Source organism: Chiloscyllium punctatum, chromosome 44 (genome assembly GCF_047496795.1).
Source record: "Chiloscyllium punctatum isolate Juve2018m chromosome 44, sChiPun1.3, whole genome shotgun sequence".
NCBI classification, from domain to species: domain Eukaryota; kingdom Metazoa; phylum Chordata; class Chondrichthyes; order Orectolobiformes; family Hemiscylliidae; genus Chiloscyllium; species Chiloscyllium punctatum.
In genome coordinates this window covers 28,585,237-28,606,855 of record NC_092782.1, presented here as the reverse complement: position 1 = coordinate 28,606,855, position 21,619 = coordinate 28,585,237, and the positions used below count along the sequence as shown (strand labels likewise).

Genomic DNA, 21,619 nt, shown 5'->3' with positions numbered 1-21,619 from the left:
CCTTTAATGGCAATGATCCGCTGCTGAGGGAGTGACATTCAGTTAAACAGTGAATTGCTGAAGACTGGATTCTAAAGTTATCAGAGGCAATTTACAGTAATATGTCCTTGATGGACATAGTAAAGAAAACAGATATCTCAGTGTCTTGTGTTACAGGATTGGGAGAATATTGCATATTAATAACATCAAAACATCTGAATGTGTTTTCAGTAATTTTCAAGATATACTAATTACTTTTAAATTCACTCATGAAGTGTCAGCCTTAAAATGACCATATGCACTCAGAGGATCATATAGAGTCATAGAGTCATAAAGATGTACAGCATGGAAACAGACCCTTCGGTCCAACCTGTCCATGCCGACCAGATATCCCAACCCAATCTAGTCCCAACTGCCAGCGCCCGGCCCATATCCCTCCAAACTCTTCCTATTCATATACCCATCCAAATGCCTCTTAAATGTTGCAATTGTACCAGCCTCCACCACATCCTCTAGCAGCTCATTCCATACACGTACCACCTCTGCGTGAAGAAGTTGCCCCTTAGGTCTCTTTTATGTCTTTCCCCTCTCACCTAAACCTATGCCCTCTAGTTTTGGACTCCCCGATGCCAGGGAAAAGACTTTGTCTATTTATCCTATCCATGCCCCTCATAATTTTGTCAACCTCTATAAGGTCACCCCTCAGCCTCCGATGCTCCATTCTGAATTTGTGACACATTGAAAAATGTGGGTTAATACATTATGGAAAACACAATATTTGCAAACATATTCCTCAATTTATTCAATTGCATAACATGGCTAAAGATGCACACAAGTCTGTAAGAGTTTCCATAGAATCGATAAACATAATTTCCATAGTGTCTTTGCACAAAGAGATGTCACCATACTTCAAGAGGGACGTGGGCAAAAATGGATAATGTGCAGAAGGAAAAATGGGAAAGAGATAAGCATGGGTAAGCAAATACATATTTCAGGAGAACTGCCTTTGAAAGAGAATTTTCAGATGGTAAATACTTTGACAGTTGACAGTACAGTTACCAGTTTAAAGTGCCACATGAAATTTACATCCATGTCAAAGAAAGTGAAAACTAAAGATTAAAGCAATTGAAAAAGAGGTAAGCAAGTAGTGAGAAAGAATTGAAGGCGTACAGACAAGTATGGTATATGATGAGGAACTGTTAGTTGAGGGCACATTGGAGGCGAGATAAAGATGTGGATCTTCAATCAATTTGTTGTGGCATGAGGAACTGAAGAAGCTTGGTGAAGGTGAAGCAGTAAACGTTGTTGGGCTGAAGATATAAGCAATGTCATCATCACTGGGTTCCTGCTTGTGTTAGGTTGAGGCAGGAAGGCCAGCAAAGACAGTGTTTGTCAAATTAAGTTTGATAAAGGTACAGGTTAAAAAATTTATAAAAGGGAATGAAAAGTGAAGGGCAGAAGTGAGCAATGGCTGAGAGGTGACAAGAAATAGTCTTGGTGATGAATTCGCTCGAGCACAAACAATGAGCCTAGAGTGACAAGGCTCAGCCGAATGGAATAGCTGGCAAAGTTCACAGAGTCAAGGTCAGAAGCAAAGCATTTGAAGCATGGTTTTAATGGTATTTAATGAAGCAAGTTACAGTTCATTCCGATATTTGCTAGAGAACAATTCTTTTATGAGACAGAGAGCAGATATACCTGTCTATCTTGGTTATACAGATATGTGCAATGTGACTCCAGTGGGTGCAATTTTAAAGCCTTGGGAGATGAAAGAGATGCTTGTGTCCAAAGTAAAGAAAAAAATGTGGAAACCTGTCCCCAGTCAAACCACTTCTAACTTGAACAAAAACAGACTCGGAGAATGGTGATGAACTATTTCTAAAATTTAAATTTGATCTTAATTTCAAGGTATGGCCGCCATGTTTTCTGAGCTTTTGGAAACCCAACCAGTGATAGGAGGTGAGAATAGCTGAATATATCACTTAATTGCCTTTACAGGAATGCATAAAGCCAGACACAGAAGAATTAATTCCCCTCAGCAACTCTACCCCTCTTTCTGCCAAAGCACTACGTGATTATAATTGGAGCCTACATTGTTAGCTAGTAGAAACACAGAGGCCTTTTGTGAGATATATTCCACATGCAGGTCGAATACTTTTTTCGGTCAGGACACTTCAGCATCTAACTTCATGGAAGTTGACTTACATTGCTAGCTACCTGTTGTGAAAATCTACTTCATGTGTTTTCACATATAATTTCTGGCTTTAGGAATGAAACTTCGACAGTGGAACGCGCGATAAATGTAAAATAAGTTCATTACATTTAAAAGAGTATTTATGATTAAAGGGGCTTACAGCAAGGAAGCCAGGATCAGAAACATCAGAATGGGCTTACTGATGTCAGTGTCTACACTGTTTGCAGTAATGATAGTCCATTGAGATTATTTTGGGAGTTAAAGCTAAATTAGTTAAACACATTCAGCAAATGCTCTCAGGCTATAAAACCCACTCATTTCACCAGACCAAAGAAGAAACTGTAAATGAGGGATACGTAACCTAAACCTCACATTAAGGATCGCTCAAAGTATGGTATGTTGCATGGAGACAGGTGAAGCCGAAGAAGGTTCTTTGGTTTCAAGTCAATTGTGCCTTGTTGCAAGAGAAATTAGTTGCAGCTTGGAAACTGCAAAGAACTGAAATAGAAGTGGTCAGGAATCTCAAGTGCTGCTATTTAGCAGGTTCCAGACAGTTGGTACTCAGGAGAAGTCCCAGGTAATGATAGCACCCACTGTTCAAAAGGTTAGGGGTAAAAAAAAAAGCTAGGAGCCACTGACAGTTCAGCACAAGTGAGAGTGTGGTGAAGCAAGCCCATAAGCAGTGGTTGCTTGATGCAGCTGAGAAAAATTGGAACTCTGACAAACGCAACAGTATAATGAAACTAACTGTTTGATATAAGCCAAAATTGTGTCAGCAATTATATGCTAGACAGACATCACAACAGTCCTGAAAGAATTTAGTTCAGGAGAGGAGACTGAATCACCAAGATTGCACAGTTGTTGAATCAGTCAGAGTTGGACAAGCACTGAGAGCATTCTCAGGCTAAGTATGTAAAAGTGAAGAACTGGAACCTTTGTGAAGGAGACAGAATTTTAGTGAGCTTTTGCATGGGTTGGGTCTGTCTTAACTGTATCAACCATCTAAAGTACAACATGTCTGCTCTTTAACTGCAGTTTTTCTGTGAACTCATATTTATCGCACGGTAATCCGAATTATCAGAGTTTAAGTTTTATACAGAGTATGTACAGGTTAGAATCAATCTTAAGTGTTCACTACATTTTGTCATTAATGTTCATACTTCCTTTGTTCAAATTAGTCCAACAGAGATTTCTTTTTAGTCATTTTCGTGAAATTGAATAAATTCTGCCACTTATTTTCTTACCCTTCATTCTTCCACATATTATGTTTTTTACAACAATACAGTTTGACAAACCAGACCATAAAGAACCAACTTGCCCAATATTGTCATAACTAAAATTATAATGCTGTACAATAGCATCATCCAGGAAAAGAACTAGATCCTGAGACATGGACCAGCTATCTGCATCCTTCCATAAATGCACTACTTTACTCATTCGGAACACAATCCAAGCCATCATTTGTTGATGTGAATCTATATATGAACTGTCAAGTTGCTATAATTCATGGGAAGTGAATTTATGGAGTTGTGATTTACTTGGGTTATTTGGCACAATTTGGATTTGTATAACAATAAAATAACCAAATGTATTATATCTTTGCTAATTTAACAAGCTAATTTATACATTGCTCTGCACTGTGGCCTTCCTCCAACTTTGGCAGTGCCACAAAGTTGTACAAATCTGTTTCAAATCCTTCCTGTAAACCAGTAACTCTTGAACACCATGAGTGTAAGGTGTTTATCAATTATCAGACAAGTTATCGACTTGCTTCATGTTAACAATGAGGAAAGGACAAGAGAGCCAACTTATTGACTTCTATTCTCTTACAGATCTTCTTTAATTAACTTCCATGATTACTCAATACTAGAAAATAGTCAAAAGATTCCAATATCTATGACACCTTCAGGCCAAAAGGTCAGGGTTCAATACACAGCTATCAAGGAAATTTGACCGGAAAAAGTTTTATTAAAAATTTATGTTACAGGGCCAAATGTCTCGATTAACTGTGATAACATCCCAACAATTAGGCTAGAATGTCTGGGTACAAGACCCATTTCCCCTGAAGATGTGACATAACCTGCCCATAAAAGATCAATCAAAAATAAATATATGGCAACGCTGGTTACCAAAATAAACCACAGATGTCACTAAATTAGTTTTTTAAATTTTAATCATTAGTCTTACTCTAAAGAATGCGAGTGGTATCACACACTTCAGCTTGTTTCTTACTGAAGGCTTTAAATCCATAAAATTTTTCAGAATAAACAAAAAGCTACAACTTTAACACTGTCCTTACACATTGGCCACTACTGAAGTAAGGCTGTTTCAAGGTGTTATCGGAATTTACTGGGCCAAGTAATTGCTAATATCAATACACAGACATTGCACAGACCAAAAATAAATTACTCTTTATTATCAGTGAGTACTGATAACTAGACTATTATATCTACTGTAAACATCAGAGTATTCTAACCAAGTGTTTTTTATAGACTTTTAACTTCTCTGTTTTAGTTTGGGCGCTCATCAGGTTTAAGTGAATTGAAAATGTTTGGATACTTGTTCTATTAGTCTAAGGAATTAAAAGTATTAAATACATGGCAAAACTCTTTCTACGTTCCCAACTACTGTTTCTTAAACATAACCTCAGAACAATATCGTCAGTTTCATTACTCAGACATTTTCTTTCCACACTGGAACTGCTAGCAATTTAATCATGTGAAAATATATTAACACAACTGAGTCATATTTGGTTCCAGATCCATTAGATGTCATCAGATTGCAGAAGAATCTAACCTTTTATTTGCAATTTTTCAGTTAGTGATGAGTGCACTTCTCTGGAGTACCATTTTGCAAAAAGGGGGTACTCTCCAATTATTGGTAAAATGCATAATTTAAAGTTTCAGTCTACATATTTTCATAGAAGCTCAAACTTACACCAAAAATTGTAACAAATTTGAAATACTCATAATAAAGTTCTATTTCTGCAGGATGTACAAAGGAATGGTTAATTTTGGATGCATCCACATTACCTCGTAATTCCAAGGAACAATAGCTTTTAAACAAGTCAGATTTTGCAAACACGCTATGTTCAAGTCAGTTTTATTATGAAGGTCTCAGGATTTGAGTACCTCAATAGAAATTACTGCAACTTTAAGCTATTTACGACTAACTATTTACAATTTTCCTCTCCAGGCTTTAGATCAGAGCAAAGATTTGATAAAATATTTTTATCAAAAATAGCATATGGAGATCAATGAGTTACATTCAATGTGAGTCAGCATGTATTGCAACGTTTCATTTTTGATCATGAACATTAGGCTGGTAAATAATTTCATTTCTATACCTTTAAAGACGTAACAAAAACATTGTACACAACAAAAATGTGATCGAAGGCTAATTAATAAGAAACCTTTTATTCTATACTGAAAACCTCTTACACCACTAAAGACACGATGTACAGTCATTATGAAGTAACTAACCATAATTGTAGTATAGGAAGAAAGGCAAGCTCTATAATATAACCTCATAGCAACAGATGAAAATTATAACCTGACATTTTACTTTCATGTGGGACTGGTGTCATTTTCCCTTTTATACAAGATAGTAAATGGAATGTGTTTTAACACAACATTTTGAAAGCTAGTATTAAGTAGGCTTCTTTCTAATCATTGTCATTAATGTGAGCTTTCAAGAGCTGTTACTGTTGCAATTTTGGTAATGACAACACAAGGCAAAGACGGTAAGCTATCACGATCTAACATATATTGTTAATCTAAAAATTATTCACTTGAATGAGCAAGTTAATTTTGCAATTACTTTCTCACGTTTTCTTAGTCTGGCTCAAAGAACGTAATTGCAGTTGTCAAGCAAGTATGACTTCTCTATTCATATATTTAATTCAATGCAAGTGGACCAATTTGCAAGTTAGCCATTGTGGCTGAAAGGGATTTTGGAGTATAAATACTTAAATATGTAATTCAGGCATACTGAATTTAAAAAAATTCACTGGGATGGTACAAACAAAACTTTCCAAGTATTTGTAGTTAGTGCACTTGGCAGCTTGGAAGAAAACCTGTCTTTGTATGATCAATGTATTTCATTATTGTTCGTGTGCGTTGAATACAGTGAAAAGTCAGCTTTTGTTCAGGAAAGTATCTGGAAATTCCACCTTTGAGGGCACAAACATTACTACTGCTCTAAATACACATAAGCCACAGGTGAATTTGTCATCAAAAGCTAAAAAACAAATTGCTTGTTAAAATTCAAAACAGGGGCAATAAGTAAAAAGATACTGAACATAATTAGTTTCAATCTCCAATTGCTCCTTAATTTAAACTAGGCCAATCAGATGGATTCTGGGTAATCCAAAATGGAGCACGGGAAAATTTCTGGCGGTAACAGGCTGCTCCTTTTTTGAGGTATATTAGGTGTTGGAGGTGATTTCCTCAAATTCCAGGAGCAGCAATTACTGTTTTATTTCCTGTTGCATTGTTTTGGAACTTTGGAAAAAATAAGTCAAAACAACAGCAGTTTTAAAAGGGAGAGGAACAGACATGGCCTGTGCAGGAGAGACAGAGACAGACAAACAGGCAGACACAGAGAGAGAGAGAAACCAACACTGCTCCCTGATACAGCAGTGAACCTGCGCAGTTACTGCTTTTGCTGTATTTGCTTTTGCTTTTGAATTTGTGTATCGTTAGACATCAGAGTGCACCTGGGAAAATTAACAAACAGTGAAATTCACAACTTTTCCTGAAGGAACCTATTTGGGAGAGGTCACAGCACAGAAACAAAGAAGTAAATATTTTGAAGTGTGGCCTTGCTGTTAGTTTGCAGTAGTGAGCAGACCGGTTTCTTTTTTGATTATATGGTTTAGTGAGATAATCGATGAACTAAAAAAAAAGGCCATAAGTATTAAGTTAGCCTGGAGCAGTGTTTTGTAGAGGAATAAGACAGTGCTATTTTCTGGGTCTGCAGATTTGAAGAAGCAAAAATTATCCTTAGTAGAGTGATATGCTCTTCTTGGCGGATGAGGGGGTGTCTGGAGAGTTTACATTTTACTGAGGATTATATCTGCAATAAATGCCATTGATTGTGAATCCTATCAGATCGAATGGATCGGCTGGAGTGAAAGTGCGAGGTAATGAGGAATTTACAAGAGCAAGGGAGTGTGAGGGAAGGCAGTGAGAGGAAGGGAAAAAAGTCACAGATACAGTCACAGAGATGGGTTAACTCCAGGAAAGGTAAGGGAGGTCGGCAGGTATTGCAAGAGTCTTCAGTGGCTATCTCCATTTCAAACAAATATGCTGTTTTGGAAAATGTAGGGGGTGACAGATTCTCAGGGAACGAAGCACGAACAGCCAAGTTTCCGGTAGTGAGAGTGGCTCTAATGCAATGAAGGGTACACTGGATTCCAAGAGATCGATTGTGTAGGCGACCCTCTAGTCTGAGGCATACAGACACGTTTCTGTGGCCAGCAGCAAACGATCAGAATGGGGTGTTGCCTCCCTGGTGCCAGGATCAAAGATGTCTCAAGAAAGGGTGCAGAATGTTTTAAGGGGGAAGAGGGCCCAGAAAGAGGTCATTGTAAACATTGGAATCAATGGCATAGGAAGAGAAAAGGTTGAGATTCTGAAGGGTCCACTACTTTTCATCATTTATGTAAATGATTTGGATGTGAGCATAACAGGTATAGTTAGTATGTTTGCAGATGACACCAAAATTGGAAGTGTCATGGATAATGAAGAAGATTACCACGAATTACAACAGGATCTTGATCAGATGGCTGAGATGGGCCAGATGGAGTTTAGTTTCAATAAATGCGAGGTGCTGCATTTTGGAAAAGCAAATCTTAGCAGGACTTAATGGTTGCGTCCTGGGGAGTGTTGCTGAACAAAAAGACCTTGGAGTGCAGATTCATAGCTCCTTGAAAGTGGAGTCGAAGGTAGATACGATAGTGAAGGAGGTGTTTGGTAAGCTTTCTTTTATTGGTCAGAGTATTGAGTACAGGAGTTGAGATGGTCATGTTGTGACGGTACAGGACATTGGCTCGGCCACTTTTGGAATATTGAGTGCAATTCTGGTCTCCTTCCTATTGGAAGGATGTTGTGAAACTTGAAAGGGTTCAGAAAAGGTTTACAAGGACGTTGCCAGAGTTGGAGGATTTGAACTATAGGGAGAGGTTGAATAGGCTGGGGCTGTTTTCCCTGGAGTGTCAAAGGTTGAGTGGTGACCTTATGGAGGTCTATAAAATCATGAGGGGCATGGATAGGATAAATAGTCTTTTCTCTAGCGTGGGGGAGTTCAGAACTACAGGGCATGGTTTAGGATGAGGGGGAGAGATATAAAAGAGATCTAAGGGGCAACTTTTTTCACGCAGAAGGTGGCGCGTGTGTGGCATGGGCTGCCAGAGGAATTGCTGGAGGCTAGTACAATTGCAACTTTTAAAAGGCATTTGGATGGGTATATGAATAGGAAGGGTTTGGAGGGATATGGGCCGGATGGTGGCAACTGGGACTAGATTGGTTGGGATATCTAGTCGGCATGGACGAGTTGGACCGAAGGGTCTGTTTCCTTGCTGTACATCTCTATAAATATATGACTCTCGTTGAAACACAAACATCAGGGACTATGGGAAAATAATGCAGAGTTGCGATTGGAGGAGCAGGAACATAGGAAAGACAGAATTGGAGAGGAGCTGCTACAACCATAATACTTTCCTGCTCTCATTGATCCTCCAAAGGCAGAATCCATCATTAAAAAAGCAGCTAGTCAGGGTAAAGCAAATCTCTGATTAGTGGTCAAGGAAGAATGTGCCGTTTTTCTCTCTACAACTCCGGGCTGTGGAGAGAAGGCAGGCAAGTGACTGGTCAGCAGAACTTTATTCTGTTTTCAGAGGAGTCTTTGTTGTATCTACCGGAGGAGCATATGTAACTCAAATTAACTTCTATAACAACACGATGTGTACAAAATGAAGACATTGTTTTGTGAAATGCAGACAGAATGGGGTGGGTGTTTATTCAATTATTCTAAAAATGAATTTTCCATGTGGAATAAATTGTGTACAGCCTAAAGCAAGAAAACCAGAGTAAAACACAGAAATACAGAAGGTTATGTCACAATGTAAAGGCGTTGTGAAAGTATAGTTGATACTTCATGTGGCAAAAGAGTTATTTAAATGCTTAACTACACATTAAATTGAAACAGCTAATATGTAACCTGAATTAAATGAAATTCAAATAGATCTGGGATATCACAGTTCTAAAGTGTTCATTCAATGAGGTCAAAATTACATAACCCTTGAACTGTGGATGACCATCTCTGGATCTCTTGCTCAAACCAAGATGTCTATCGTTATATCAACAGAAGCGAAAAAACATGAGAATTTCATTGTGGAATCAGGAGAGTCTGGAGCAATGGTAATTATGTCCAGTGGAAATACAAGTTATTTGGCATTACTGACAGCCAGGTTGAAGGAAGAGACTCAACACATCTTCCTCAGAAGACGAGAGGAGCCCATGACTGGAGTTAGATATCTTGACTGAATGATCATGTGTACAAGTACTTGGTGGGTGCCCCAAAGATGAAAAGCCTTATGCACAGGATGAAAGATCAAGGGGATGAGATTGGTTGCAAGCACTGAAGGGCCGAGAAGTAGTTCTGCTACAAAGTACAGCAGAGAAAAATTAGGGCCAAGGTGGAATGCAAGAACAACAGAGCAAGTTACACAGAGGGAAGAGGCTGAGAAGGGCAGATCCCTCACAGCAGAGGCAAACCTATTATCAGCATCATCCCTTAACAACTTTACCTCTGGACAAATCCTGCAGTCGATCAAATTAGGCTCCAGAAAAAAAGAGGAAGGTTGCCTCAGCCTCACTGTTACTTCAAAACTTTTCAGGGTAGCTTTCCAGATCTTACTGAATCCACAGTTAAATAGCATGGTTTGAACCCACCACTTGATAATTCTCATTGATAACAAAAGTCTTAAGTTTCCATTCTTGTACACAACAACACAAAAACTCCACTATAAACAATTCTAATTCATCTCATAGCATGTTAATCATACAAGAAAAAGTGCATTCTTACCTGAAAGTCTTTTTCTTCCAATATTTCTTTTCTCCATTTGACAAGGAAGGCAGCACAAACATACAAGTGGAAATGTGAGAATCCTTCTGGTTCAGACTGTAACACAAATCAAATTATTTGTGCCTGGTTAAAAGCAATTTGCGTGACCTTTCTCAATGCTTATTTGCTGTCTTTTAACATTGGATTTCATTGAAGAATTTAAAAAAAGAACATAAATTTAAATGATTGAAATGGTCCTTATCTTTAAGTTGTGCTTCTGCCTTATTTCTTGTACCTAATGCCAAAAAAGTGGGTATACAATTGGTATTTGGAAATAACACTATGTTTAGCAGCTAAGAAAATTGATCTTAGGTGTAACTTGCTTGGAATAAATTCCACAAAATTGTAGCACATTTTGCTGGTTTTGTGATAGTCTTTTTGCACTTGCTTTAAAAAGAATTTCATTATCTAAGGACAAGAATAACAACAAATTTTCTCAACTATAGATAAAAGTGAGCCAATATGCTTCAGTCAACTCAACTGTTTCTGAGCTTCAGTTTTAGAACCACACAGCTCTTGCTTTCATACGTCTCTTTAATTTTATTTCTGTTAATTACAGAGATGGATGATGCAGTTTTATTAACGAGCACAAGTAGTAGTGCTGGTATTTTTGTTTTAAAAATCATAGCATGATCCACAAATGTCTTTTTATATTTCAAACCCTCCTGGATCTCTTTTGAAAGCTTGTCTCCTAAACCTTAAATAAAATCAATTGTGTGCTTTCTTTCTTAGAGCTTCAGAATTCCATCATGTTATACATAGCAGTTGATTTAATTTAAAATGTAGGAGTGACTTGTGCAAATTTTTAATGCAAGCTACTTAAATAACAATCCTCCAGCTATTTCTCTCAGCTTAGAAGCCAAAAAATTTCAAAGTACAAGTTACATCAAATACAAACAGAAAATATTGCATCTACAAAGCATACACAGATCTTCACCTAAAATTCAAATGGGATTAATATTGCCTTGGTGATACTTCCACTGAAATAACACAAGCAAGTCAGAGAAATATTAAGAGTTGAATAAAACAAAGAGGAAGGTATAAAGAGGTCTAAGAGCTTTCAGTTATGTTAACTATCATAAGCAAGACATAGTACAAGCTTATAATAAGTAATTTCGCTTCAGAATTCTTTGAGATCTCTTTGTTTGATTGAAGAAAGCTGTACAAGTGGTAATCATATCCAAAGTTACAACAAAAGACATGCACACTGACTTAAAATAATCTTTTAGCATAGAACTCTCCAACACAAAGTAAAATGGCCTCTTAGAACACAATGCATTTTAAGGATCATCCTAAAATGTCGCACTGGCAGAACTGAGATGCTGATGATTGCAGGGTTGAAAAGCTAAGATGATATACCAAGGTGTTGCGTAGGCTAGAGAGATTGAAGAAATATTGGACAGATTGTGGTTGGTTTCCTGTGAGCAGAGGAGATTCAGAAGGGACATGACTGATATGTACATAATTATCAGGGGCATCGATAGGGTAGACATAAAGATATTTCCCCATTGATGGAGGATCAATGATCAAGGGGCACAGATTTAAGCTAAAGGGCAGGGGTTTAGAGGAAGTTTGAGGAAAAACCTTAAAAACCAGAGGTTGGTAAGAATCTGAAACTGTAAGGAGGGTGGAGGCAGAAACCGTCATTACATTTAGGTAGTACAGTATTTACAAGTGCATTTGCCACGCCAAAAGCATACAAAGCCAAAGACCAAGTGCTGGAAAGTGGGATTAGTATAGTTTGGTGGTTGTTTTCAACCAAAGGGGATGCCATGGACCGAAGTGCCTTTTAGGTAGATAGGAACAGCAGTCAGCCATTTAACATCGAGACTGCTTCGCCATTTAATAAGATCATGGCTGATGTGTGGCTTAACTTCATATGCCTGCCTTGTGCCCACATATCTTGATAATCTCACTTACAGTCACAGAGAAATGGTTCAAATCATCCATGCCAACCAGATAATCTAAATAAATCTAGTCCTATTTGTCAGCATTTGGCCCATATCTCTATAAAGCCTTCCTGTTCATATACCCAGCCAGATGCCTTTTAAATGTTGTAATTATACTTGATAAAAAATTGTTTACATTTGATTTAATTTAATAATTCAATTAGCATCAATTGCCATTTGAATAATAACATTCTAAAAATTCCACTACAGTGTGTAGAAGTGCTTTTTATCATGTATCCTGAATGGCTACGCTCTAATTCTTAGACTGTGACCCCAATTCTAGAACCAGTGGAAACAATCTATCTTTATTTAGAGTCATAGAGTCTTGGAGATGTACAGCATGGGAACAGACCCTTCGGTCCAACTCTCCATGCCAACCAGATATTCCAACCCAATCTCGTCCCACCTGCCAGCACCTGGCCTACATCCCTCTGAACTCTTCCTATGCATATACTCATCCAGATGCCTTTTAAACGTTGCAATTGTACCAGCCTCCACCACTTCCTCTGGCAGCTCATTCCATAGATGTACCACCCTCTGCATGAAAACGTTGCCCCTTAGGTCTCTTTTATATCTTTCCCCTCTCACTCTAAACCTATGCCCTCTAGTTCTGGACTCCCCAACCCCAGGGAAAAGCCTTTGCCTATTTATCCTATTCATGCCCCTCATGATTTTATAAACCTCTACAAGGTCATCCCTCAGCCTCCAACGCTCTAGAGAAAACAGCTTCAGCCGATTCAGCCTCTCCCTATAGCTCAAATCCTCCAACCCTAGCAACATCCAAGTAAATCTTTTTCTGAACTCTTTCAAGTTTCACAATATCCTTCCAATAGAAGGGAGACCAGAATTGCACGTAATATTCCAAAAGTGGCCAAATCAATGTTCTGTACAGCCGCAACATGATTTCCCAACTCCTGTACTCAATACTCTAACCAATAGAGGAAAGAATACCAAATGCCTTTTTCACTATTCTATCTACCTGCGACTCTACTTTCAAGAAGCTATGAACCTCCAGTCCAAGTTCTCTTTGTTCAGCAACACTCCCCAAGGACCTTACCATTAAATGTATAACTCCTGCTAAGATTTGCTTTCCCAAAATTCAGCACCTTGCATTTATCTAAATTAAACTCCATCTGCCACTCCTCAGCCCATTGGACCATCTATAAGACAATAAGACATAGGAGCGGAAGTAAGGCCATTCGGCCCATTGAGTCCACTCTGCCATTCAATCATGGCTGATGGGCATTTCAACTCCACTTACCCGCATTCTCCCCGTAGCCCTTAATTCCTTGTGACATCAAGAATTTATCAATGCCTGCCTTGAAGACATTTAGCGTCCCGGCCTCAACTGCACTCTGTGGCAATGAATTCCACAGGCCCACCACACTCTGGCTGAAGAAATGTCTCCGCATTTCTGTTCTGAATTTACCCCCTCTAATTCTAAGGCTGTGTCCACGGGTCCTAGTCTCCTTGCCTAACGGAAACAATTTCCTAGCGTCCACCCTTTCCAAGCCATGTATTATCTTGTAAGTTTCTATTAGATCTCCCCTTAATCTTCTAAACTCCAATGAATACAATCTGATCAAGATCTTGTAATCCGAGATAACTTTCTCCAATTTTGGTGTCATCTGTAATTTTACTAACTACACCTCTTATGTTCATATCCAAATCATTTGTATAAATGATGAAATGTAGTGGACCCAGCACCGATCCTTGTGACACATCACTGGTCACAGGCCTCCAGTCTGAAAATCAACCCTCCACCACCCACCCTCTGTCTTCTACCTTTCAACCAGTTCTGTATCCAAATGGCTAGTTCTCCCTGTATTCCATGAGATCTAACCTTGCTAACCGATCTTCCAAGGGGAACCTTGTTGAATACCTTACTGAAGTCTGTATAGATACCCTGGAACAAAAAGCAATGCAGCACAGAAATAGGGCCTTTGGCCCTCCAAGCCTGCAGCAACACATTTTGCCCTTCCATACTAAAACTGCCTTCACTTACGGGATCCATATCCTATTCCTTTCCTATTCACATATTCATCCAGGTACTTCTTGAATGCTTCTATTGTGTCTGGTTCCACTACCTCCTCTGGCATGGTGTTCCAGGCACTCACCCCTCTGCGTGAAAAACCGGTCTTGCACATCTCTTTTAAACTTCCCCCTCACACCTTGAACCTGTGTCCCCTAGTAACTGATCCCTCCACCCTGTGAAAAAGCCTCATACTTCCCACTCTATCTACATCATTCACAATCTAATAAACTTCTGTGAGGTGACTCCTCAACCTCCTGCATTCCAGTGAAAACAAACCCAGTCTATCTAACCTTTCTTCATTGCTAAAATCCCTCATACCAGCAACATCCTGGTTAACATTTTCTCAACCCTCTCCAAAGCATTCACATCCTTCTGGTAGTGTGTGACCAGAACTATATGCAATATTCCAAGTGTGGTCTAACTAAAATTGTATAAAGCTGCAGCATAACCTGTCTATCCTTATACTTCTTTGTTTATTTATCCTGTCTTTCCTTGTTAATATTCTGAAAACCACGATTAGATCACCACTTAACCATCAAAATTCTACAGGATAAAGGCTTAATTTATCTAATCTCTCCTCACAACTTAACCCCTGAATTCCAAGTATCATCCATGTAAACCTGTTTTGAAGTTGCTCCTTCTTTAGGTGTCGAACCAAACTGCTCATTACACTCTAAGACAGGTCAAAGTAAGGCTTTATAGAACTGCAGCATAATGTCAGCATCCTCAAACTCCAGCCATACACATACGAAAGCCAGGATTCCATTAGCCTTCTTGAATATCGTCTTCACTTGTCCATGGCATTTTAAAGAGCTATGCACCTGATCCCCAAATCTCAATGAATGTTGACCATATTTAACCTTATGCCTTCTAAAGAAAATAGACTGATCTACCCTCTTTCTGTTCAAAATGGATAACTTCACATTTGCTTACATTAAAATCTGTCAGTCCATTCACTTAATTTTCCAATATCCTGTTGTAATTTTATGCTATCATCAACACTGGTGACAATGCTACCCAATCTGATGTATCAGGAAATCTGGATATTTGACTTTTTATGACATTATCCAAGTTGCTAATGAACATTGTGAATAATTGAGGCCTGAACATAGATCCCAGCGAGATATCACTAGTCATATCCTGCCATTTGATTTCTTATTCCAACTCCCTTTTCCTGCTCCTCAACCAATTTGGTATCCATGTCAATAATTCATTCTGAATCTGTGGGCTTCTACCTTAGCTAACAGTCTCATGTGTGGGACTTCATCAAAGCCTTCTGTAAGTCCACATAAATAACATCCAACAACTTTCCTCTGTCCACCACCTTTGTCACCTTATCAAAAAACTGGAAGTTTGAGGTGATTAGTTATGCTAGTTTTGATTTAGAATCCAACAATTTCTATGCCACAGACATCAGGGCTGTCGATCACTCTGACTGTACAACTATCGTTGCAACTCAAATCCGAATTGGTCCATACTTTTAAATTGTGCAATGCCAAGTTGCTATTTGAAGTGGTGAGAGGGAAGAATTTGAAGACTGAGTGACAGAGTCTTTGAGTTAGGAAATTTTACCTGAGGAGAGCCCACTGATTTATTGAGCTGCAGTGTTAAAAGCTGCTAAGTGCCAGAGTGGAACAAGATTCAGAGAAATTGTCACTCACGGAAATCATCCACCTATCCTCTCCGGGTTTAAAAACAGACAAACAAGAAAATTAAAAGAAATAACTCAAACAAGATGACACCTGAACAACTGTTGAATCTGTTACCCTATAGACAATAGCATGCCACCAGTGTAAAAACTAAAATAAAAATACTAAGAGACACAATTTAACTCACCCTTGGACTGGCTATTTTCAGAATTTTGCTTACCCAGTCTAAATACTTTGTTTCTTACAGTCAGAGATGTATAGTACGCCCACCTGCCAGCACCTGGCCCATATGCCTCCAAGCCCTTCCTATTCCTATACCCATCCAAATGCCTCTTAAATGTTGCAATTGTACCAGCCTCTACCACTTCCTCTAGCACTTCATTCCATACACATACCACGCTCTGTGTGGAAAAAGGTTGCCCCTTAGGTATCTTTTATATCTATCCCCTCTCACCCTAAACCTATGCCCTCTAGTTCTGGACTCCCGCACCCCAAATAAAAGACTGTGTCTATTTATCCTATCCATGCCCCTCATGATTTTATAAACCTCTATAAAGTCACCCCTCAGCCTCTGATGCTCCAGGGAAAACAGCCCCAGCCTGATCAGCCTCTCCCGATAGCTCAAATCCTCCAACCTTGGCAACATCCTTGTAAATCTTTTCTGAACCCTTTCAAGCTTCACAACATCCTTCCGATAGGAAGGAGACTAGAACTGCATGCAATATTCCAAAAGTGGCTTAAGCAATGTCCTGTATGTCTGCAACATGACCTTCCAGGTCCGACACTCAATGCTCTGGCCAATAAAGGAAAGCATACCAAACGCCTTCTTCACTATCCTATCTACCTGCGACTCCACTTTCAAGGGGCTATGAACCTGCGCTCCAAGGTCTCTTTGTTCAGCAACACTCCCTAGAACCATACCATTAAGTGTATAAGTCATGCTAAGATTTGGTTTCCCAAAATGCAGCACCTGGCATTTATCCAAATTAAACTTCATCGACCACTTCTCAGCCCATTAGCCCATTGGCCCATCGGATCAGGATCTCGTTGTAATCTGAGGTAACCTTCTTTGCTGTCCACTACACCTTCAATTTTGGTGTCATCTACAAACTTATTGACTATACCTCCTATGTTCACATCCAAATCATTTATTTTCAACCCTCAATATTGATGTTAAACTGATTGGCTTTTGTCTGACTTTATTGCAAATGTGGGTGCATTTGGCATGTGACAAAGCTACTCCTTTAACAAGATTATGCTGGTTTTGGCTTTTTTTTTCTCCAGAGTGTTCGTAAATGATAGAGTCACCAAAAAGTTTGGAGGCGAAGCGCTTTCGGGCCAAATTGATAATTGTTAACAGGGACTGCCTCAGACAGAAGGCTTTCAAGTTAAAAAAAAACTTGTACAATGAAAGGGGTGTAGCCATTTCTCCCAACTCAGCTTTTCTCTGGTTTGGTTTGGTTTGGTTTGGTTTTTAGCAGTAGTGTGAAGAAAGGCTGCTGGACCCAAAGCAGCAGATCGAGGCTGGTCCTCTCTCTCTGACTTCTCTCCTGTAAGAACTTGTTTTTGATTTTACCTTTTGTGCCATGGAATGTTTATGGAGATTGTTGCAAGTATTTGGAACCACATCATTAAGTCGGGATGATATGATGGGTTTTCGGAGAGGTTAAGTTATTCGGTATTCTGTTGTTTGCGTTTCATTTTGCAACCTTGTAAGTGAGTTCTGTTTTGTTTAAAAATAAGAGGTTTGACCAACTGATTCTTTCCTGGAATACCAGTTTATACCTGTTTAAAACAACCAGCAAAGTTAGGGTTTGGGCTACCTTCTTGAAATGTTTTGATGGGTCTGACCTGGTCCATAACAGGGGTTTTAGAAAAGATCCCCAAGTACTGGTTGGATCACTGCAGATGTGACGAGAAATGGAAGGATCAGAGTGGAAATAATGAGATGGTGTGTTAAAATACCAAATCGCAAAGGAAGGATTATGCCTGCGGATGTGTTGAGCAAAGTAGTGACCTAATCTACATTTGCTGTCTCCTGTATCGGGATCATCTCACTGAAATTGGCAAACAAAATGTGTAAGATTGAAGAAAAGGTGGCTGAATCCATAGCATGTGTTTCCTAAGATAGAATACACAACTCAAAATAAACCCATTATCATTTAATAGCATCCAGTCTCATACACTGTTGGGACTTATAAAAACTGTAAATTTAAAGGGCAGTTGTCTCCCCATTATCTTGCACACTGAGATAAAATTAAATATTGCTGACGCAGGAAATTGGGAACAAAAACAGAAAATGCTGGATAAAATCTGCAGGTCTGGCAGCATCTGCAGAGAGAACCAGAGTTAGCATTTCAAGTCTGATAGGACTCTTCCTCAGAAGATTTCTCTTTAAAGATGCTGCCAGACTAGCTAAGTTTCTCCAGAATTTTCCATCTTTATCTTGTACACTACAAAGCCTTAAGCAAAACATTTAATTCCACAAATTTAAATCTTAGCTGGCTTCTCATTTTCTCTAAGTATGACCCATTTTTGTGTCATTTTGTTGTCTTGCATTTTAAATCTGTTTTATTTCCTTTTAATTTCTCTCATGCTTTTCACAAGCTAAGGATTCCCTGCGCCAGCACTAAAATGGCTACACGCACTTCTTCATTTCAGTTTTCCATATTTGCAGTATATCAGGAATTTGTCTGAGGTGCAGATCTTCCTCAGTCCTTTTTACAATCCAGTCATCCCATAGAAAATGCTGTTGCTTTTCCCCATTTTGATCATTTTTTTGGCACATTAAAAACACTTGTAATAAACAAATTATACTTCCACTTGCAGTGCTTAACAACTTAAATCATTCATGACAGAGTGACAGCTCAGGTACTCGAGTCAAATATCATAATGACTTTTATAGGGCTACATTGCTAGTCTTAGCAAAAACAGAAGTTATTTATTATAGCTCCAGCTCATGGCAATGTCTATTTTCCTTGATTAATACCTGGTTGCATGTCACTGCCATTTGGTTGCAAAAGTAATGGCTTTGGAGACCTGGCAATGTTCTGATTAACTGACTTTGAATGCATAACTTGATTGTATTTCAATGATCTGTTTGCTGATCAAGACTTGTTCCATGACAAGTTTTTAACCATTTCATTATCACAATAATAAAACAGTTTATTTAAGCTACTTTAAGTTTTATTTCATTTTATATTATTTTGCTTCTTAAAAGCTAAAAGACCATGTGTGTTGAAATGATTTAACCTAAACAAGCAAACCAAAGCATTGATGGTTCTGTCGTAAAGGTAAATCATCAGGAGATTATGGTGATATGACACAAAGTTGATTGGATGCACTGTTTCTGGATCATGATCATTCTCATAATGAATATTCTAATTAGAAACCAAACACCGAAGTCAGGTCTCACAATGGCACTCTGACTGTCCATGATGCAGAGCTCACTATTTGAAGAAAATATGGCCAGAAAACATCATAAAATAAAATTCACATTTAAACAAAAATCTATCAAGCAAGGCTGCAACTACACATTTGAAGAGGGGCAAGCTGATTTATTAGGGAAAAATGCCTTTTAAAATATATTCACAAAGCATTCAATTTCAGGGGCAATTTTACAAAATATCTTGCATTTTTTATTCTTATTGAGTAGAGATGTTTCAGGAGAATTCAAGCTCATCAAACACAAAAAACCATCCCTATCTATCATCTAGTTGTGAATGAGGTTAGAATCAAAAATATTTTAAAACAATTGGCACAGGTCATGTGAAGAATTATATTCATTTCAAACTTGATAACATAACTTGGACATGTTTTTTTTCTAAATCCATTTAATAGGATCATGAATTCCACAACTTCATTTAGTGAGGTAAAAACTGCACAACCCAACCTTTTCTCAAACTTCATGCAGTTGGAAATCTGCACTTCTTTACCCTCTTTCAGTTACATTTTACAGTAAAAATAAAGTCAGCCTAATTCATCACAACACAGTTAAAATTAGAGGAATGAGACACAGAGGAGGAATTTATACACTTGGGTTTAAAACAAAATGATTGAAAGTCTGTCACATTAATAAAAATGCCAATATCCTCCCACATCACTGAATTCTTAATTGCACCTATGCATCCAAAAAGAAACAACCCAAAAATATGCACTTCCTCCTGAATGGTGGAGAAATTAAAAGGAAAGTAAATCCCATAGAACTTTCAATAAATTCAGCATGATCAAGTCAGGTCAAAACCTGTTTGGACATCAACTGCGACAGATGGTGACGGTTAAGAACAGGAAGGGAATCACTTTGAAAGAAATGAGATGCTATTTTCACTGATCAAGAAAAGATTAAATCTGTTAGTCTCAACTAACGACGATTGAGAGGCACCTAACTTTGCAGTATTTTACAGTGACTATCGTAAGTGAAAAGCTTTTGCACACCACTGTTCGCATCTACGTCAGGCACTTTGTTCTCACTTGAAAACACTTGAAAACTCATGCTGTCACAGAACAGATGGCAATCAAAGCTTCCACTAAATACTGATTGTGCATGAAAAATGGTTTTATGACTACAGCAATTAGAACACAGAGGGACAAACAACAAAAAAAAGTCAGTGTTCATACAATTTTTAAAATATAGTTGAAATAAGGACACATCTTCAAATCAAAACCTTTTGCAGATGCCCATGCAGATTTTGGGACTGAGCCCTGCTTGACAAAGATAGCTTTAAAGCAACCTTCTTCCAACAAAGGATGCCAAGACCATCAGATGCACATAAAAAATATGAACATTAAACCTAAAGCTGCTGCATTTTCTGCAACACAAATTAGTGCTGACATTTAGTTGCTGGTAGTGGGGGCTGGAGAGTGGCATTAGTATTGGATGCTTCACAGAGCATAATTGCAGGTCATCTATCATTGGTCTCTTCTGGAGAGTTGTGCTCAACCAATACCACAGGCCAAACTATAGTGACATTAGATCATCAAATCTGTTTGCCATCAAGAACCAATACTGAATAGTTTTATGCATACAAAAACAGTTTCATGGGACACTGTGCACAGACCTAAGGCTTTCAACAATGACAGTCACCCTGTTGTATGGCACTTATTCTCAAAGCTAGGATGCCCAAACGAGTTTGTCAGTATGCCCAGTGCATGATGGCGTGGTTGCACATGTTGTTGCCAACGGACAGATGTCCTAATCCTTCGCAAAAACCAGTCGTAGCAACTGTCGGATACATTATAGTGATCCGACTCTTCAATCATTTCTTTGCTGCAATCCTTCAGAAGAAACCGGAGTTATGCCGGCAGGTAGAAGCATAAATTTCTATTCAGGAACATTCTTTAGTCTCTCCAAACTGCAGTCTCCATCAAAGTTAGTACTGAGAAAGTTTATGTCTACAGACGACTGTACCCCAACTGCTCACAATAAAAGTGACATGCAGGCTATGGCTAACTCATGAGTGCTGCCAAAAAACCTTTCTCCTCCAAATAAGACAGCCCAAGACTGAGGTTATGCTTCGGCCAGCACCAGACACAAGCCATGAAACACTAGATGAAAACGAAAAAAAATAGTTCAACTGAAAGTTCAATAAATCTTGGGTAGGATAGTAATTGAAACAAATAATGTAGCTTACAAAAAATAGTTGAATTAATCTGCATTAACATAGAAAGTGGTTAGCAGAGCAGACAG

At 38.5% G+C, this 21,619-nt stretch overlaps 1 protein-coding gene across 3 annotated transcripts in view; it reads right to left on the bottom strand.

Moving 5' to 3' along the window:
* The window catches only part of tbc1d22a (TBC1 domain family, member 22a), a 365,228-nt gene that overhangs the window by 57,091 nt on the left and 286,518 nt on the right, over nucleotides 1-21,619 (bottom strand). For all 3 annotated transcript variants that reach the window (XM_072562565.1, XM_072562566.1, XM_072562567.1), the window contains one exon: nucleotides 10,262-10,357. In XM_072562565.1, the coding sequence (XP_072418666.1) occupies nucleotides 10,262-10,357 (96 nt within the window). The remainder of the gene's footprint in view (nucleotides 1-10,261; nucleotides 10,358-21,619) is intronic.